The sequence below is a fragment of the Diospyros lotus genome, chromosome 10 (assembly GCF_014633365.1).
Source record: "Diospyros lotus cultivar Yz01 chromosome 10, ASM1463336v1, whole genome shotgun sequence".
In the NCBI taxonomy this organism is placed as follows: domain Eukaryota; kingdom Viridiplantae; phylum Streptophyta; class Magnoliopsida; order Ericales; family Ebenaceae; genus Diospyros; species Diospyros lotus.
This window is the reverse complement of record NC_068347.1, coordinates 27,575,508-27,594,635: the sequence shown is the minus strand read 5'-3', so window position 1 is coordinate 27,594,635 and position 19,128 is coordinate 27,575,508. Positions and strand designations below refer to the sequence as shown.

At 36.0% G+C, this 19,128-nt stretch overlaps 2 protein-coding genes across 5 annotated transcripts; one reads left to right on the top strand and one right to left on the bottom strand.

Annotated features, from left to right (window-relative positions):
• On the top strand, positions 1-2,518 carry LOC127810991 (uncharacterized). Its single transcript, XM_052350644.1, has 3 exons — positions 1-653; positions 743-1,120; positions 1,851-2,518. Exons 1-3 carry the CDS (start codon positions 333-335, stop codon positions 2,376-2,378), a joined length of 1,227 nt encoding a protein of 408 aa, XP_052206604.1. The 5' UTR covers positions 1-332; the 3' UTR covers positions 2,379-2,518.
• A 14,387-nt stretch (positions 2,519-16,905) lies between these two features.
• Positions 16,906-19,128, bottom strand: LOC127810974 (myb family transcription factor IPN2). 4 transcript variants are annotated; one of them, XM_052350618.1, is made up of 6 exons: positions 18,813-19,128; positions 18,621-18,697; positions 18,469-18,535; positions 18,314-18,383; positions 18,010-18,079; positions 16,906-17,781 (listed from the first exon to the last, which is right to left on the bottom strand). In XM_052350618.1, the coding sequence occupies exons 1-6, from the start codon at positions 18,979-18,981 to the stop codon at positions 17,155-17,157; spliced, it is 1,080 nt and encodes a 359-aa protein (XP_052206578.1). In that variant the 5' UTR covers positions 18,982-19,128; the 3' UTR covers positions 16,906-17,154. The 4 variants fall into 4 exon arrangements, with proteins under 4 accessions (XP_052206578.1, XP_052206580.1, XP_052206579.1 ...); XM_052350620.1 differs by having other exon boundaries at positions 18,010-18,052; XM_052350619.1 differs by having other exon boundaries at positions 18,478-18,535.

Below are 19,128 nucleotides of genomic sequence, written 5' to 3'. Positions count from 1 at the left end.
AGAGTCAGAGAGAGGGAGAGAGAGAGAGAGAGTAGTCTAAAGGAAGAAAAGGAAAGGAAAGAAAGAATAAAGCAAAAGGAACGTGCCAACATCCCACTCTCTGCAATCTGCAATCTCTCTCTCCCTCTCCATTATTATCAAATTTCACTTGCCGTTGGACGGATGGCCTGTCCCTTTTGTCTCCTCCTCCTCTTCTTCTTCTTCTTCTTCTTCCTTCTCCCTCTTCTCTCTCCTCATTAGCCTCTTTCCATTTCTTCTACAGAACAATTTCTTCAACCATCCATCCATTCATTCCACACCAAAGCAATAACACTTCTTAACCACATCCATATATGGCATCCAGGGATCGCCGGAGGCAGAGGTGGAGCCCCCAGCCCCTCACGCCGCTCATGGAAGGCCCAGATTTAGAGATGCCTGACGCCGCCGCCAAGAAGGAGAGTTCCTGGGAAGTCATTCGCGAATGGTTTCGCGTCCAGCGCAACATCCCCGGCGGCGGCGGCCTCTCCATGGCGTTGTACGGCAGTAATGTTCCGGCCAAGGGGCAGGATTTGAGGCTCTTGCTCGGCGTCCTGGGCTGCCCTCTCGCCCCCATTCCTGTCGCCGGCAACACTCCTGTGATTAACAGTCCACAGATGATCAAGACCATCCCCATTGTAGGGTTTCTAATTATCTTGAATTTTTCGAGGACCAATGATATCGTTATTGTTTCTTAATTGGATTATTATATATATATGTGAATCAGGAGGCTTCGTCGGCGAGCTACATAATCCAACAGTACTTGGCGGCGACGGGGTGTTTGAAGATGCAGAGCAGCGGGGCGGGCGTGAAGAACATGTACACGGCGGGGGCGGTGAAGATGATATGCTGCGAGACTGAGGTGGCGTCGCCGGGGAACGGGAAGGGGGCGAGGAAGAGTAACTTGGTGGGGACGAGGAGCGGAGAGAACGGGTGCTTCGTGCTGTGGCAGATGTCGCCGGGGATGTGGTCGCTGGAGCTGGCGGTGGGGGCCGGGCACAAGGTCATAGCCGGCAGCGACGGCAAGATAGTATGGCGCCACACGCCGTGGCTGGGCACCCACGCCGCCAAAGGTCCCCAGCGGCCGCTGCGCCGGATCATCCAGGTTACCGCGCGCCTTTCATCCTCTTCGTCTTTATTTATTTATTTATTCAGTTTTGATAAATTGCCTTTCCCCTTCTTCACTCATTGCATTCTATATTATGAAGCCATCCGTCGCATTTCGTAACCCCCACACCACACCACACCACACCACATTATTCTAAATTCTAATTCCACACACACACACACACATATATATATATACATCACTGAACTTGAATTAATGTGAAATTATTCCTATTAAATAAATCTTAACAAATGTGTTAAAATTAAGTAGGCTCTATTAACAAAACCTATGATCATAATTATTTAAAAAATAATTGTGTATTTATTACACTTTAATTAACCATCAGGATTAATTAAGCATATATAATACATATACATATTAATTTTTTATGTGATATATATAATAATAAAATAAAAGATGATGAAAATGGAACAGCGGGCGACGAAGAAGGAAGCTGTCCCCAGCTTTCCCAGACAACAGGGACTAGGCATCCTGCCTCACTCACCTCGCTTACAGTCACTGACCTCAAACGACACGTGAATTTGCTTTCTCCGTCTCTTCTCGGGATCTCCATCCCATTTCACTCATCGCATCCCTACACATACACACAATAGATAGATAGATAGATAGATAGATATGCTTTCTTTCTCTTTTCCTTTTTCCTTTTCCTTTCCTTTCGCTTTTTCGAATTTCAGGATCTGAACCATTCATTCATTCATTCTCCCAGGGACTGGATCCCAAGAGCACGGCCAGCCTCTTCGCCAAAGCCCAGTGCTTAGGCGAGAAGCGAATCGGAGACGAAGACTGCTTCGTCCTGAAAGTCGCCGCCGACGTCCGGGATAGAAACGAGGGAGCCGCCGAAGTGCTCCGCCACGTTCTCTACGGATACTTCAGCCAGAAGAGCGGCCTCCTCGTCTACATGGAGGACTCTCACCTCACCAGAGTCCAAATCTCGGGTGCCGATGAGAGGAGCGACGTGGTTTACTGGGAGACGACGATCGGAAGCAGCATCGGAGACTACAGAGACGTGGACGGCGTGCTGATCGCTCACCGCGGGAGGACGATCGCCACCGTCTTCCGCTTCGAGGACGAGTACATCTCGGCTGCGCAGCAAGCGTACTACTGCCGGACGAGGTTGGAGGAGATCTGGAGAATCGACGACGTCGTTTTCAACGTCCCGGGACTCTCCGTGGATTCCTTCATCCCCCCCGCCGACATCTTCCATTCCAACCTCAGCCTTCCTTCTTCCCCATAGCAAATTAAACCGTAAAACTTACTTTCTTCTTAATTTCAGCATTTTCTGATCTCGTCCGATCAATGATGATTTTTCTTTCTGTTGTATCTTAATTTCCTAAAACAAATTAAGACAAATCTAATCAAAGATCCATCCCCTAACTTTACAGGTTTTTGTTGGCTGGGGCTGTTCCTGTTGTGCAATTTGTGATTGATCGATTGTTAACTTATTGGTGAATCCAAGTTGTCTACTTCTAGTTGCCCCTATATATATATATATATATATATTAATCATGCTCCAATCTTTTGAGTTCACAAAAATTACCTACTTACAGTTATACCACTCAATAGCTCGTGGGGGGCACCCTCTTACGTTAGATTAACAAAATATTTATTAAATTTTAATTTAATATATAATTTTATAACTATCATTGTCATTAAAAGAGACTAATAAAATATTGACATGTTAACAACGTAAATGACTAAATAATATAAATAATTATTAAATTTTGTACTAAAATACAAAAAGTTATTGAATTTTGTATTAAAATATAAAAATATTATTAAATTTTATACTAAAGTATAAAAATATTAATATCTTGTTAATTTCTTTTAACAGTAATTGATGATAATTATAGAATTATATATTAAATTAAATTTAGTGATTTTTTGGTTACAAATTGAAGTTTAATAACTTTTTTATACATGTTACAAATATTTTTCGCACTACTTCTTATGAGCTGGACTCGACCTGGTAGCCCGACCCAATCAGCTAAGGCCCTGTAGGTCTTAGCTGAGCCTATCGGAACAAGCTCGCACGTTACTAAAATCTGAGCTCAGATCGCTAGATTCAGCGAGCTCCCAACAACTCTCTCAGCGACACTTCCAGCTTGCTAGCCTAACTGATTAGCTCGCAGACCATAGAGTAATCAGAGAACAACTGTGGGCTAGGGGTTATTCTGTTTGGACTGTCCAGGTCCAATTTGGCTTACTTTCTTAGCCCGTGCTGATCCCATCCTGACCCTATACCCGTTTGCAACATCATTGCAGCCACTTATGGGTTTTCGCGCACTCGCCTCAGATCTCATCTTCATTAATGGCAGGTCTCATTCACATTAATGAGGGTCACGTCGACACCATATTGTAGTCTGGATGCCTATGTTGGAGTCGGATATTCTGTCCCATCACTTGCAGACGTACGTTACATGCAGGAGGACATTTCATTCTCCTATATATCAGCCAGCTCTCTCCAGAGCCATGATATGCTTTTTCTCTGCCAATTTGCTGATACTTTACATCTTATTTCTCGCTTATTTACTTGAGCATCGGAGTATTTTGCATGGGCCGACTGGATGACGGATCAACAAGCAAAATCATACCACATCATTCTCCCTTTCAGATTCATTACATTAATGCGGGCCGACGAATCACGGTCGACCAATTTCGTACGTCAACAATACCTTAATGTAACGTTTAGTGATCATTTACACTATTTAACCGGGTTGGGTTACTCTTTTTAAGTGGCACTTTGTTATAAAGTTACTAGTTTGAATGGGAGAGAATTAATGAAATTACTTCAAATAGTTTAAAGTTACTTCGAGTGGTGTTTTGCTACGAAGTTACTAGTGTTTAAAAGCAAGAGATTTGATGAAAATATTTTAGAATAGTGTTTGTTAATTAAGATATATATAGACTGAAAAAGATAAGATATAAAAAATATTTTAGATTTTTATTTTTATTTAATATATTTTTTAAATTTATTTAACGCATGACTTCTTATTTGATATTTTTCAAATAAGATTATTTCTCTCTCTCTCTCTTGATAAGTATATTTTAGACCTTGCAAATAAGAAAAAATAAAAAAAAAACACATATATCTTCTAGTGTATTTTAAAAAATTAACATACAGCTTGATAAAATATATTAGAATACTTTTCAATTTTATTTTGACTATTCTATATCATGATTCGAAAAATATTTAAATTTTATTTTAACAAATCTTCCTAAATAATTTTAGGCCTGGAATAATCAATTCTGCGCATGTCAACAAGAATAATGATATAAATATTGAAACGAGAGGGACAAAAAGAGTGTTCAAATAATGAAATGTTGGGCTCAAAAGCCCACAAATGGACAAATCTAACATTTCATTGTGCCAGCCTCCTTTTTCTCTCCCATTTTAGTATTCCTAGCTATCGCCAACCTTCTACTAAAAATAAGCTCTAAATAATATGTATTTGGTCAAAAATATTTCGTGCACAAAAACACAAAAAAAAAAAAGAAAAAGAAAAAAAAAAAAAAGAAAAACAATTCATCCTAAACCGCCAAAACAAACCCTCCATCCTTTCTAAGTTATATCTCCTTCCTTGTCCCAATAATACTCTAATTGTTTTCTAAAATTCTTCTACAAATTGCGAAAGTTATTATTTTGAGTTATACTATTTATTTTGGAGATAGATTTTTAGTTTAGTTAGTATCTTTTTTTTATTAAAAATAAAAAAGTGCAAATGTTTATATTTATATGCGTATCTCTTTATTTTTTAACAAAAAAATATCAACTAAATTAAAAATTCATTTTAAGTCGAGATAAAAAGTGTTATTTTATAATAGAAAAACGCATTTTAGAGAGAGTTGGCTTTATACCTTAGAGGTTGGTCCAACTCACATGATTTTTAAGAGGCATAATATCCTACATAGATAGATAGCCTATGCATTGGATGCCTAATCAAGTTGGAAGGCAATAACTTAATATACGTGCGTTAATGAAAACGAAAATAAAAATGAAAACGAGAAATGAATATAATATAAGATAAAAATAAGAAATATTATATTTTAAAAAAATAAGAAATGAAAATGGGAGAGAAACACGTAAATAAAAAAAATATAGGAGCCTTTTTTGTAAATAGAAATTTTAATATATAAAATTATAAAAACTAATTATTTAATTTAAAAATAAATATAAATTTCATAATGCATTCAAATTAATTAAAAAAAGATAAAAAAAATTCCATCTCTATCCGTGGATAAAAATGCATTTTGATATTTTTTTAATATTATAAAATGATAAAAAAAATTTAAAATTAAAAAAATATAAAAAATATTTTTAAAAGAAAAACGTTTCGAAAATACTGAAACCATGCCTCAAATAAATTTTTATGTAGGTGCGTGAGAGGGAGAGAAAAAAAAAAATATTAACGTTGGGCCCTATTTAAATATTTGGTTGTTTCCAACGACGTTTTAGTTAGTTTTCACTTGGGCTTGCTGAATGATTGGCTTACTTCCATTGTGGACGTGTGACAGATTTGACCCACATCTCAGCAACAGTATGTTCAGAAAGAATTAGTAAATTATTATGAAAAAAATACCTTACGATTCATTCCTTCTGAAATTAGGCGAATGATATCTGGTCTTAAAACTAGCCTTCTGGAGGGCACGATTTACGTTTAATTTACTCAAATTGTTACTAAAAAATAAATTAATTAAGACAATCCCTTCGGTTCTGAGACGTATGGGGGCAGTGGGCTCCCTTGGCCCACATGACAATCCTGTTATTAGGGCCCAATCGTGGCCGCCCGATTGGGGTTCCAAAAATTATTTTTGGGTTGAGACCACAAACTTCAAGCTTATTGTGTTGCCTACAAAATAATTCAACATGAATGATTTGGGTTTTTGAAATTTTTGAACATTTTAAAAAATAATTTGATGTTTTGATTTAAATTTTAACGTGTTTGCAAAATGAACGTAGTAATAAAATTTAAGCTTGTTTTTTAATTAAGCTTGTGACAGCCCCAAACTAACTTTAAAATAGGAGATTAAGAAAATTTATACACATACATCATAATTAAACGAATAATGCTAGGGGTTATGACCGATGATAGTGTTATGAGTCATGTGGCACTTCTTCATTGGAGGAGGTTAAGAAAATTATTTGCTATTGTCTTCTATACCTAGTACCTCATTCAATAAAAATGTGGTACATGAAAACTCTTAACATTACTCTACGAATCTAATAAGAACATCATAAGTTTAGAAGGCCAAATTATGCAAAAGTCTAACAAAAAAAAAAGGCGATAAATAATATTTTTGCTATTTTACAACATAATTACGAAAATAGGCTATTTATACCTACTAGTTTGAATATAATAAAATGATATAATCTAATTTGAAATTTTGAATGGACACTATGCTTGTATAAAGATACTTGGCCTTTTATCTTTTTGTTATCAATGATAATTGAGTAATACTACTTGCGTATCCAAAATTGATACTTATGTTAACACTTTATTAATCAATTATCAATATATCCCTCCTCAAATTATTTAAGTGAGAGATATATTGATAATTCATTCAAGTGTCTGTATTTATTAATTGAATGAATTACCAACACTTCCCTTATTAAATTATTTAAATAAGAGATGTATTGATAATTGATTAATAAAATCTCAATATAAATGTCAATTTAGATATGCAAATAGCATTATTCATGATAATTATGGGTCATCATTTATTATATATGTACTGAGTAAATGTACTAAATAGATAAAATAACCCGGCTCCTTTGCTTACTTTACATGGAGAGTGTAGTAAAAGGGCTGCCAATATGTTAATTTGAGGTACATACTCCTTTCCAAATGTGCCCTCCCCCAAATTTAACAACATTAATTTAGAAGTAACTTGTGGAGGAATAAAATAATGTGTATATATTTCTTTGAAATGTATAGACGAGGTATATATATGAGTATATTAGTATTTTAATTATAATAACATCCACTATATGGTATGTTTATATATTTCAACATTTTTTTCAAGTTGGAGTATATATATTTAACATGTCTCACTTGGTACAAATGTTACTCACAAGGATCTCTAATTGACTTATTAAGTATATGAGCCCAATTGATAATTGGATCCCACAAATATTGTAACATCTTTAGAAAACACATTTTCATTATTAAAATGGCAATCAATCTCAATGTGTTTAGTTTTCTTATGAAATATGGGATTTGAGACAATGTGCATAGTAACTTGATTGTCACACTTCAATTGTATAGACTTGACCTTAAATGACTTCTAACTTATTAAGTAATTGTTTCAACTCACAAGTTGTTAGGGTCATTGTCTTATTTCTAGCTTTTGGACTAGATCTAGCAATAATACCTTGTTTTTTACTTTTTCAAGAGATTAAATTGTCACCAACAAATGCACAATATCTAAATATGGATCGCTTGTCTATAAAAGATCCCACCTAATTAGCAATTTTATATCCCATAATCTAGCTATGCCCATGATCTTAATATATCACAACATAAGTAAGGGCACTTTTAATATATTGAAAAATATAAATCACTGCATCTCAATGGCTATTACAAGGTGAATTTAGAAATTGATTTATCACACACAACAAATGAAATATCAAAACGAGTGATTGCGAGATAATTAAGTTTTTCAACTAATCCACGATAGTGCTAAGGGTGTCAAAAATAGGCATCCCCTGCCCTAGATGTAACTTGATATTTGGGTCCATAAAAGTCTTTATAGGCTTACATACAAGCATGCTTGTCTCCTCAAGCATATCCAATGCATACTTCCTTTAAGAAATATAAATTCTATACTTTGACTGAGCCACCTCAAATAATTTTTTTTTTCAAAGAACCCAAATCCTTGGTATGAAATTGTTGTCAAAGGTGATTTTTCAACTTTGTGATACCAATTATCATAATTAACATATACTGTCAGGAGAATATGGTGACTAGATTGAGAGAGATAAAAGACAAAATGATCAACTTCATTTTGAGCTAACTCAAACTCCATAAGAGTTGAACTAAATCTACTAAACCAAGCTCAAGGAGACAACTTTAAGCTATAAAAGGATTTTTGCAAATGATTTACTAATTTAGACTCCTTTTGAACAACAAACCCATGACATTGTTCCATATACACCTCATGCTTTAAATCACTATGAAGGAAAGCATTCTTGATATCTAGTTGATAGAGAGGCCAATGAAACATAATAAGTTGTGTTCTAAAACACGCTAGGCGCTACTCTGGCATCAGGCTGGGGCCTAGGGCCTAGGCGGTAAATAAAAAAATTATTTAAATAAAATTTATATTATCTCAAATATACATACATACATATATATTCATATATATAGAGAGACTATATATATAAATCTATCTCTATTTATATATATATATAAAGTTATTAACAAATCATTGGCTCTCATCAGAGCCTAGCATGGTGATCACTATACCATCATCCACTACAATGTGACCACAGCCAAAGTCGGCCCATGCCAATTTGCCATCGTCGCCACTACTTTGTCACTGTTCCATCATCGTCGCTCAGATCCGACTGTTGGATGTTAGATCCATCCATTTGATTTGGGATGGAAATGGAGTCGAGAGATAGATGGGCCCAAACCACGGTCACAAGAGGAGAGAATATAAGAGGGATGGGAAAATTGGGCACAAAAAATACGTCTGGGAGGCGTCGCCTTGGTCAGCACCTAAGGGGGGGCAATTTGAAGGTATTCACGGCTGCTAGGGGTAGCCTAACGCCTTGCTGGCACGATGCCTTTTAGAACACTGACAACAAGTGATAAAAGACGAACATAAAATATATTAGCAACAAGAGAAAATGTGTCCCCATAATCAAGGTTAAAAATTTGAGTGCGTCCTTTGGCTACAATGCAAACCTTAAGGTGATTAATGTTGTCATTAGGGCCAACCTTGATAGTAAAAACCCAATGAAGGCCAATGATAGACTTATCTTTTGGAAGAAGTACTAAGTTCCAAGTTCCATAAGAATGTGTAACATTCCGCATCGAGCGATAAGAATGACCGAATCAATTTACCCTGATTGGCCTACGCGAACTTTCCAAGGGCCGATCACCCATCCTTGAGCTACCTTAACTCAAGCACGCTCAACTCGAGAATTCTTTATCCATATTCAACCCAAAAGGTATCCAGCTGGTATTGTTTCCTTCCTTACTATCCTTGATATATATACTAGTTTCTCTAGAGTTCCTTCTTGAACTTGACCTTGGGCCCTCGGGGTATTACATTCTCCCCCTCTTGAGCACATAACTTCGTCGTCATGTGATCTTACAACTGATCCTAGATCTTCTTTCCTTTGGGGGTTTCCTGATGTTTTGCATTTGATATAATCTTGATGATGAAAAACAATTGTATTTTGATGATGAAATAAAGTTATGAGATTCAATGTTAAAGAATTTTATGATTCAAAATATTCTTTTTCATGTTATCTTTTATCGTTTCAGTTTTTATAAAAAGAATAGTCGACTATGTGTTTATGTTCTGTTGATTATGTCTGTGGATAGTCGACTATGTGGTTTAGTGCTGTCGACTATGTTTGAAAATAGTCGACTATGCTGATTTGATCTGTGGACTATTTAAGCCTTCTGTTGACTATTTTTCACTCTGTTGACTATCATGTAAGGATAGTCGACTATGGATTTTCATCTGTCAACTATTTTTGTTCATAAACTTCAAAATCCTCTTCACATTTTTACATCTGTCGACTATGTTTATGTGTCTGTCGACTATGCCTTCTTGTCTGTCGACTATGTCTTGTTTTACTTGTAAAAATAGTCAACTATGCATTTTCTTCTGTCAATTATATCTTTTGCATAAAGCTTCCGATGGCTAGTTTTTCAATCTCTAACGGTCACAAACGGCTAGTTTTCTCTTCAATCTTTATGGATGCCTATATATACAACTCATAGATGATCAAGAAGAGGCTAATGGATGGGAACGAGTTGATCTAAAGACTTCAAATCATTTTTACTCGAGCTTATAATATTTGCGCTTTCACTGTTGTATTTTTTCTCCAAGGCTTCGTTGTTCTATCATTGTAAATTTATAATTAAGCCTTGCTTTCATTGTGAGAGAACTTGTAACTAAGAGTGTTAATTCTTACCTTCTCTCTTTACATTTGTATCATTCTTATTTTTCTAGCTTTGTGCTAGAGGACTTGCTCGTTGAAGCAAGGGGCTGTTTTCCTAACTTGTGTAACTAGAGGGCCTACTTGGTTTAAGTAGGAGGTTGTATTTCCCAGCTTGTGTAGTTAGAGGGCCTACTTGTGTAAGTAGGAGGTTTTAGTGAATTGGTTCAAAATCCTTAGTGGGAGCTAAGGTAGTGGATGATTAGGCTTGGTTTAAGCCGAACCACTATAAATTCTTTGTGTCATTTATCCTTCTTGCTTTTAGATTCATTGAGCTTTATATTTGTCATTTCTTATGTTTAATGTTTTAAATCACTAAAACCTCAATTGAGTCAAAAAGATTTCAAGTCTTATCAAGATTTTTAAAATAACCAATTCACCCCCCTCTTGGTGTGTGCCATAGCATCTCCCGTTCTAACACTGCCATCCTAGAAGCCTGCCAAGAGCCGCTCCTTGTTCAGGCCCTTGTGCCCCCGCACCATTCCCTGCCTTCATCGGACCATCTTCTCCAAGAGTCAGCTCTGATACTACCTGTAAGATCTCACATCAAGTGATAGAAATGATCGAATCAACTTACCCTGATAGGCCCGCACAAGCTTCCCAAAGGTCACCCATCCTTGAGCTACCATAGCTCAAGCACGCTCAACTTTGGAGTCCTTTATCCACATTTAGCCCAAAATGTATCCACCTGGTATTGTTTGCTTCCTTATTATCCTTGATATATATACTAGTTTTTCTAGAATTCTTTCTTGGACTTGCCCAAGGTCAGGTCCAAGTAGGGACTCTAAAGAAACTAGTATATATATCAAGAATAGTAAGGAAGGAAACAACACCACCTTGATACCTTTTGGGTTGAATGTGGGTAAATAACTATCGGGTTGAACGTGGTTGAGTTAGGGTAGTTCAAGGATGAGTGATCCTTGAAAAGTTCACGTAGGCCCATCAAGGTAAGTTGATCTGGTTCTTTCTATCACTCGATGCGGGATGCTACAGAATGTAAAATAGATATTTCTTCAACCATAACATCTTAGTAACCTAGATGGAAAAGGCCTTTTATAATAGTCATAGGAGAAAAGATAAAAGACAAAAAAGAGATAAAAACAAAATACCTAGTAGATAAAGAATGATAACTAACAAAATTGGAAATGGGATGTGCAATAGTGGAATGATGAGTACCTTTATGAAAAGTAATAAAAAGCAATAAGCAAGTCAGGATTAAGATAAGTGGGAGACGGATTAGCGATGGAAGGGTTAATTGACACGAGTATACTCCATAGGTTGGTTAATGATGAACATTAATACTAATAAGTATACATGTCAAGGATGCTATTAATAATTTTAAAAATCATACAATCAATGCGAGATGAAGATAAGGGCAAAGAGAAAGAAGGAAAATGACGAAAAAGAACAAGTAAGATAGGTTAGGCGACACCAATGCAGGTAATGTAATAGGTGAAGGAAAATAAGAAAATAACTCGAAAAGGGCAACATGAGTAGAAACAAAGTAGCGAGTCAACTTTGAGGTGTAGCATCGATTACGCTTTAAAGACATAAATAACCAAGGAAAACATGTTTGAGAGGATGAGTTGCCAAGTTATCACAACTAAGGGTGAATTGATCATGAACAAAACATAATGAAATGAGGAATTTGGTCGTTAACGACAAATCATGGCATCTAGTTAATCAAATATCATGTTGTTAAGACAGTATCATCCCAATATTAGAGAAGAATGTGCATATGGAGAAGGAGAACAATGTAGTTTCAATTAAATGATGATTCTTTTGTTCAACAATTTTATTTTGTTGTGGAGTGCCAAGAAAATGAGATTTGGTGAAGAATCCCTTTCGATGCCATATAAGATTTAAAGGGTGTTGACAAATATTTAAGAGCATTATCACTATAAAGAAACTAAATAGGCAAATTAAATTGAATTTGAATTTTAGCATAAAAGGCAATAAAGACATAAAACAATTTGAAACAATGTTTCATTAAATATAATCATGTGGTGTGGGAAAAATCATCAATAAAAATTACAAAATAATGAAACTCAGCCCCTGGTTTGAACTAACATGACTTAGACCCATATATCAAAATGGATAACTAAACATAAAGAACTAACATGCTTATTAACTGAACTTGGGAAAGAACTATGACTATGTTTTCCCAAGTTGACAAGACTTGCACTCTTAGTCAAGAAGAATACTAGATAGAATTGAAACCATCTTCTTGAGATAAGATGGAGATGGGTGCCTCGCTCAACAATAGATGTGTAGTGGTGAAATAGTAGTCATGCAGGCCACTAGTGAAGTAGGTTGAGACATATAATAGAGTCCTTGAGACTCATATCCCGTGCCAATCATCTATTTAGTCTTTCGATCTTGAATAAAAATAAAATTAGACAAAAAAGTGACGATTCAAATTATGAGTTAACTAACTAATAGAAAGAAAATCAAAGAGACATTGAGGTAAATGTAACATAGATGATAGTGGTAAAATAGGAAAGGGTTCTACATTTTCAATACCCTAGACTAAGGCTTGATAATGAATGATTACCAAACATACAATTGGTAGCATCGAAGTGAAAGATCCATGGACCAAGGAAAAGATGAGGACTTCGTAAAGTAAGCAATGGGATTACCAATGTGAATAAAGAATGCGATAAGTGAAGTAGTTTATTGTGTTGCTCGAAACTAGTGGAACTGCACATACTCTCTCTTAAAGATAGTCACTAATGAAGAAGCACTAGGGGTGATAGCCTCTTGACCCTAAGAAAATCCAATAGCAATGTGGGTAGTATTAGTTGTTTGAGGTGAGCGACCGTGTAAACTATATTAGATATCCCAAAGATGATCAATACAATTGCAATAGGAACATTAGGATAAAATATGTCCACCATGATGACAACATCCACCTAAGTTTAATCCCACAACTAGGAGGGGAACTAGCCTAAGAAGTGGCAAGAGCAAAGTGACCTCCAAGTAGAGAGAGGCTATGATCAACTATGGTATGTGTTAAATGATCTTCAAGTCCATTCCATGCCCAGGAAATCAGATTTCCAATTGCAGACCTTGTAGAATAGTTGTTCCTATTTAATTTTTTCATGTTAATAACTAACTAGGGTACCCAAGAATTGGGAAATAGTAATAGTTGATGTTACAAAAGATTTGCAAACACGAAGCTCTAGGAGTCATGTACACATTTTTTTAAATTAACACTCCCTGTCTTGCTGCACGCTAAGCATTAATTGTAGACTGCTTTGTTTTAACTTTAGTGTCTGAATCTGACTTTGGTATTGGATAAATGTAGGTTTAGTTTTAATTAATTTGTTTTAAAATTTATGTTGAATTAAAGGATGCTGTGAAACTTGAACCAATTTCACTGTAAGAGTTTTGTTCGTATTTAAATTAAATAATAATATAGAAAATGTTGTCTTATATTTGATAAAGACAATATAATTATTCAAATAGATTATAATTATAAAAAATATATATTTTTGTGATAAATAAAAATATTTTTAAATTCCATGGAACGTATTTTAATTACAAATATATATATATATATATCTAAATAATATATCAAAATTTTAAAAATAAAAATAAATTTGAGAAGAGAGAGAATGGTTAGATTTGTTTATATAGTTAATAGTGTAAAATATGTAAATAATGCAAATGTTTAATTAATCCCTACCAAATTGAGATGATAGGTTTTATAACCCCACTTTGGTAGGATTTTTTTAAACATAGCCTGCTTTATTTTATGTTAAATGAGATACTAAACGCAATCTTATCATGTCAAAAGTTATTATCATATTTTAAAACTCCTAGAAAACGAGTTGTAAAGTGGGTTGGGTTAGTTTGATTTCCTTTATGACTGGCTTCATTAAAGCCCTAAACCAAACTGACTTATGAGGGCCCATAGAATACATAATTAACAGCATGAGAATTGGGTGCCTCTGGAGTGTTATATATTGCCAAAGAAAATTGTTACGTTATTCATGTATATCTTTTGTTGTCCAGAGAAGAGCTCATGGTACATGATCGGATTGGATAGAGGGGAAGGGTTCAAACCCTTATTTATAAATTACAATTTATCTATGAAATTGTCCCCTCTTTATATCTATCACACCCACTCTCTCCTTATAAATCTGGTCGAAATGAACAATATAATTGAAAAATGATTGAATCAACATTTTATATAAAATTTTTAAACAACAAAGATGTATTAATTATATATAAAAGAAAACCCTTGTTCCAAAATGGTTTGAAGTGGACATGTGAGTACTGTGTTTGAAAAGGAGGAGGAGGAGGAGGAGGGTGCATGGGGGGGACAAAAGAAGCTTCTGGCTTGTACTTTGTGTATGTGTGTGTGTGTGTGTGTGTGTGTGAGAGAGAGAGAGAGAGAGAGAGAGAGAGAGAAATCTTTAGGCAAACTGATAAAGCAGGTATTAAAATGAGTGAAATGAGGAAGCAGATGGAAGAATCCAATGTACGCAACGCACGCTGTAAAATGAAAGATCCATATCCATGAAAGCTAGCCATGCATATAATTAATTAATTGATTGATTCAACCTGAAAGAACGCGCCAATGAATGAATTATCACCCTCACCCTCACCCTCACCCGCACCCTCCTATGACTTCTCTTCTATTAATTATTAGATGCATATGATTAGCCTCATCAACACTAATTAATCAACCCATCATCAGAACAGAGTGAAATGGGATTGGGAACGGTGGGCAAGCAGGTAGGCGGCAGCAGCTTTTGAGGGCAGCTGCTGCTTTGGCCACATAAAGATAGAAGCTTCCTCGATCTTTGCACGTATGGGAGTGCGTTGTATTCCCTCCCCACCCCTTTTTATAGCTTTTCTCCCTCCCCCCCCGCCCCCCCTCTCTCTCTCTCTCAACAAATTAAAGCTATAAGGCGGGGGTTGGGTTGCACCCCCACCACCACCCCGGCCCGCATCTTTTCAAACTTCTCCACTTCAAAAGATGGCTGGACCTCGTCATAATTAGGTTGCCAATCTCTAGAGACAGACTCCGAATTTAAGAGAATTCTTCATCTTCGAAGGGAAATTTAGTTGGTATAGCTATGTTGTCGGTAGCTATGTGTGTGTGTGTGACCATTATTATTTCTTCTTCTAAGATCATTATATTATAAATTATATACATAAGAGTTTACCAGTTTTACATTCTTTATCAGTTACTTAACACAACACTTCTCCTTTATTTATTTTAAGACAAGATTAGTTGTAAATATATAAAAAGAATGAATGGCCAATATTATGAATATCAAAGAAATTACTTGAGCATAGTTAAACATATAAAAAATGACATTTTATAAAAAAAACAAAAGATACTTCTAAATTAATTTGACAGTAATGGTATTTCTCTCTAATATATATTCAGCGAACAAAATAATATCTGTACAATATTATTGTATAAAAATGCCAGTAGGATATAATGGAGAAAGAAAATATATAGTTGCTAATTATTTGAGAATCATACTTTTATTTTTATGACAATTGTTAGTTAATAAACAAATCATTCTCTACAAAATTTTATTTTCATAAGCCATGAAAAGGAGACAGGTATTGACCAACTGACCAAGAGTCGACACGTGCCAATGTTCTTTTCATCTTTTCACTAAATTCATCATTAAGCAGTGTAAAAGGTAAGAAGTAATTATGTATATATAAATATATCCCTGCAGGCCTGAAACCCTAATCATTTGCTTTAATAAAGCTCTCCCCATGATATAGTGTTGTACATCTTGCCCTAACTGTTATTAGTAATTATATTATTTCCAATGATTGGGCCTGTAACTATAAGTTGGAATACTAACTAACTAACTCAGGAGAAGCAGCGGTCAGAAAAAGGATAAAGCACAGCACCATTCTCAAGACCCATAAAAGATCCCCATTTTTGACCCAGCTTACATATATATGCATGCAGACATCTGCCCCCACTAGCTGGGCTACGAATTCAAGGCAACCTTAAAAATGTTTATGCAATTATTTGCTTATTATCATGTCCCCTTGCCAAACAACGACATATTAGACCATTAATAGTGATATTTTTATAATTATTCACTATTTTTATGTGAAAAAAATTAAAATAAGGCAATCTAACTAGGGTGTAATATAGTAATAGAAGGTTTTTCACGCTGCAACCTGGAGAATTTGACTAAAGAGGGAAAAGAATAACGATAACTAAAAAAACCCCAGTTATAGAGAGTTGATAGGACAAACACATGAGCCAAAACTTATAAGCAGTAAGCAACACACCAACAATCTAACTGAAAGCTTTTGATAGAGATCAAACATTGAACAACACAGCATAGCTATGCCTTGTTCAAACTCATTTCTTTAAGTAAACTCGAAAGGCATAGAATCAAAAAGGGCCGGTATAAATAACTTTTATTTTACCTCATCACCACATTATGTCCTATAACAATTTTGCACAAAATTTGTGTTTATATTCATTGGGAATAAGAATACATACATATATATATATGTATGTATATGATCTCATCATAAGGAGTCATACTTTGTGTGCGATTACTGTTGCCTAGAATGTGCAACCCAAAAGTAGAGAAATGTGCATTGATTACATATGAGCAAGAAAGTAACAGCATGATTAAGTTTACAATACAAACTGACCAGTTAACTTAGTAGCAGTAGGAATGTCTGCCATGTATGCATGGCATTATGCAATCACATATAGTCGTTAGGCTTAAACTCAAATGTGTCAAAAACCCTAGATCTCATCATACTTTATCATGAGCTCTAAGCAGTTTAATATTAATAAAGCCCTATATATGTATATATATGGCTAGATTCAAACAAATGGAGAATTTCTTCCTGGTGTGCTCATCACCGGGCTAATCCCTCTTCTTGGAGAGGGCCTTTCAAGCTTCCCTGACGCTGCGTCAAACTTCTTCTCCCCCATGGCTTCTCCCGAAAGCATCGGCTTTGTCTCGAAAATGTCTGACACTGATTCCATTTCAGCCCCTGGAGGTGCAATCTGGATCTGATCCCCTTTGAAAGGATCATGATCTTGATGCCCTAGGCAAGATGCAGCTGTGCCCAGTTCTTGCAAACGAAGATCATCTGGCCAAAGTAAAGGGCTCTTTCCACTTCCACTGTATGGGTTTGGCCTCTTCTTACCAAGGCAAATTGTTTCATTGTTGGGCATGAATCCATCCAGTGGCGGCCTCTCCATATTGTGCTGAAGCTCTAGTTGTTGTTCCGCTCCATAGATGTTGAGGTCTTGGAGAGATGGGAAGTTGAGGGCGGAGCCAAAATCCTTCATGGATGATTCAATTTCATGATTTGGAACAGTAGTGCTCGCTTTGTAACTGCCAGAAGCCATGTTTTCACCAGCTAGGGTTTGGCAGGCTTTCTCGAGTATCGTCTGCATGTACTTCCCTTGAGCCTCGATCCTTAATTGGAGGCGTCTCTGTACCTATTATACAACAATAATAATATATCAAAATATTATTTCACTGTGCTAGATATCTGTACTTACAAATCTATGGTTATATATGATATATTTCCACAAAAAAGGAGACTAGATTTAGGGGTTATATAAATATAATTGTGGGTATGAATTTTTCTTTATTTTGAGGAAAGAAAAAGGAAAAGATGATGAAATCAATAATTAATTTGAGGAGAGATTTGAGAATTTTTTTACCTCAAGCTGTTCATGGAGTCGTCTCTGCACCTCCATTTGCATCCTAATTGCATCAGGGAAGGGAACATTACTGGTACGGATATCATATCAATTAATCCAAAAGAAAATCAAAGACGACCCATAAGAGGAAAAAAGAAGAGGAATTCTAGACAAACAAACATCTTTTCTTTTTCTGATTATACAATATATAATCATCATGTAACCCCACCACCATGCATACACAAGCATGTGCGTGTGTAGAGAAAGAGAGAGAGAGAGAGAGGTGAATTAGCAAATTAAATAAGAGATTGAGGCAAGTTCTTACTCGTTCATATTACGGCCAATAATCCCAGAGGAAGAAGCTGGATTTCGTGGAAGATCTAGACCCGAAGTAGCTGTCCAAGATCAAACATCAGGACTGACAAAATTTTACTTAGAAACGGACAACCTAATAAGAAGCAACAAGCTAAGATGAGCCACCTCTCTCACCATCTTTCATTGGGTGATCGTTGAATTCCTTGTGAGGTTGCTTTCCAAGCCTGAATTTCTGATCATATACGTATAAAACAAACTTATATAGATTATGCCAAAAATATAATCTCAGAAAACTATATATATATATTGATTTAAACCTGAAGATGGCTCTTGAGATGGTAAAGAGTGAGGCCCTTGACACCCATAACTCTCATGATGGTCTTCGGCGTCGCCTCTGCACATAGAAAACGCGCAGATCAGCGATCGTTATCCAAACAAGTCGTATATATCAGAGCTGATTAACTAACAAATGGTATAAAGAGCCCAGTTGGAGAGAGGTGGGTAAGTACTATCTGGGCCACCGAGCTGGGTGACGGCGTCGACGAAGCGTTCGTGGAGCTCGACGGTCCACCGGAGGCGGGGCTTGGGATCGGTGGTGAGGACAAGGCCGGAGTCGCCTTGAACACACATGGGCCTGTCGTGGGAATTCATAGCTGCAGGCTTCTTTGTATGGAACATTCTCCCTCTCTCTCTCTCTCTCTGGAGGGTGAGGGTGAGAAGAGATTCAAGAACAAATGCGATGCAAATAGGGAGGAATAGGGTGCGGTTTTGGTTTTTTTGAAGGAGAGAGATGAGAAGGGCTCTTTATTAATTTGGTTTCTCAAA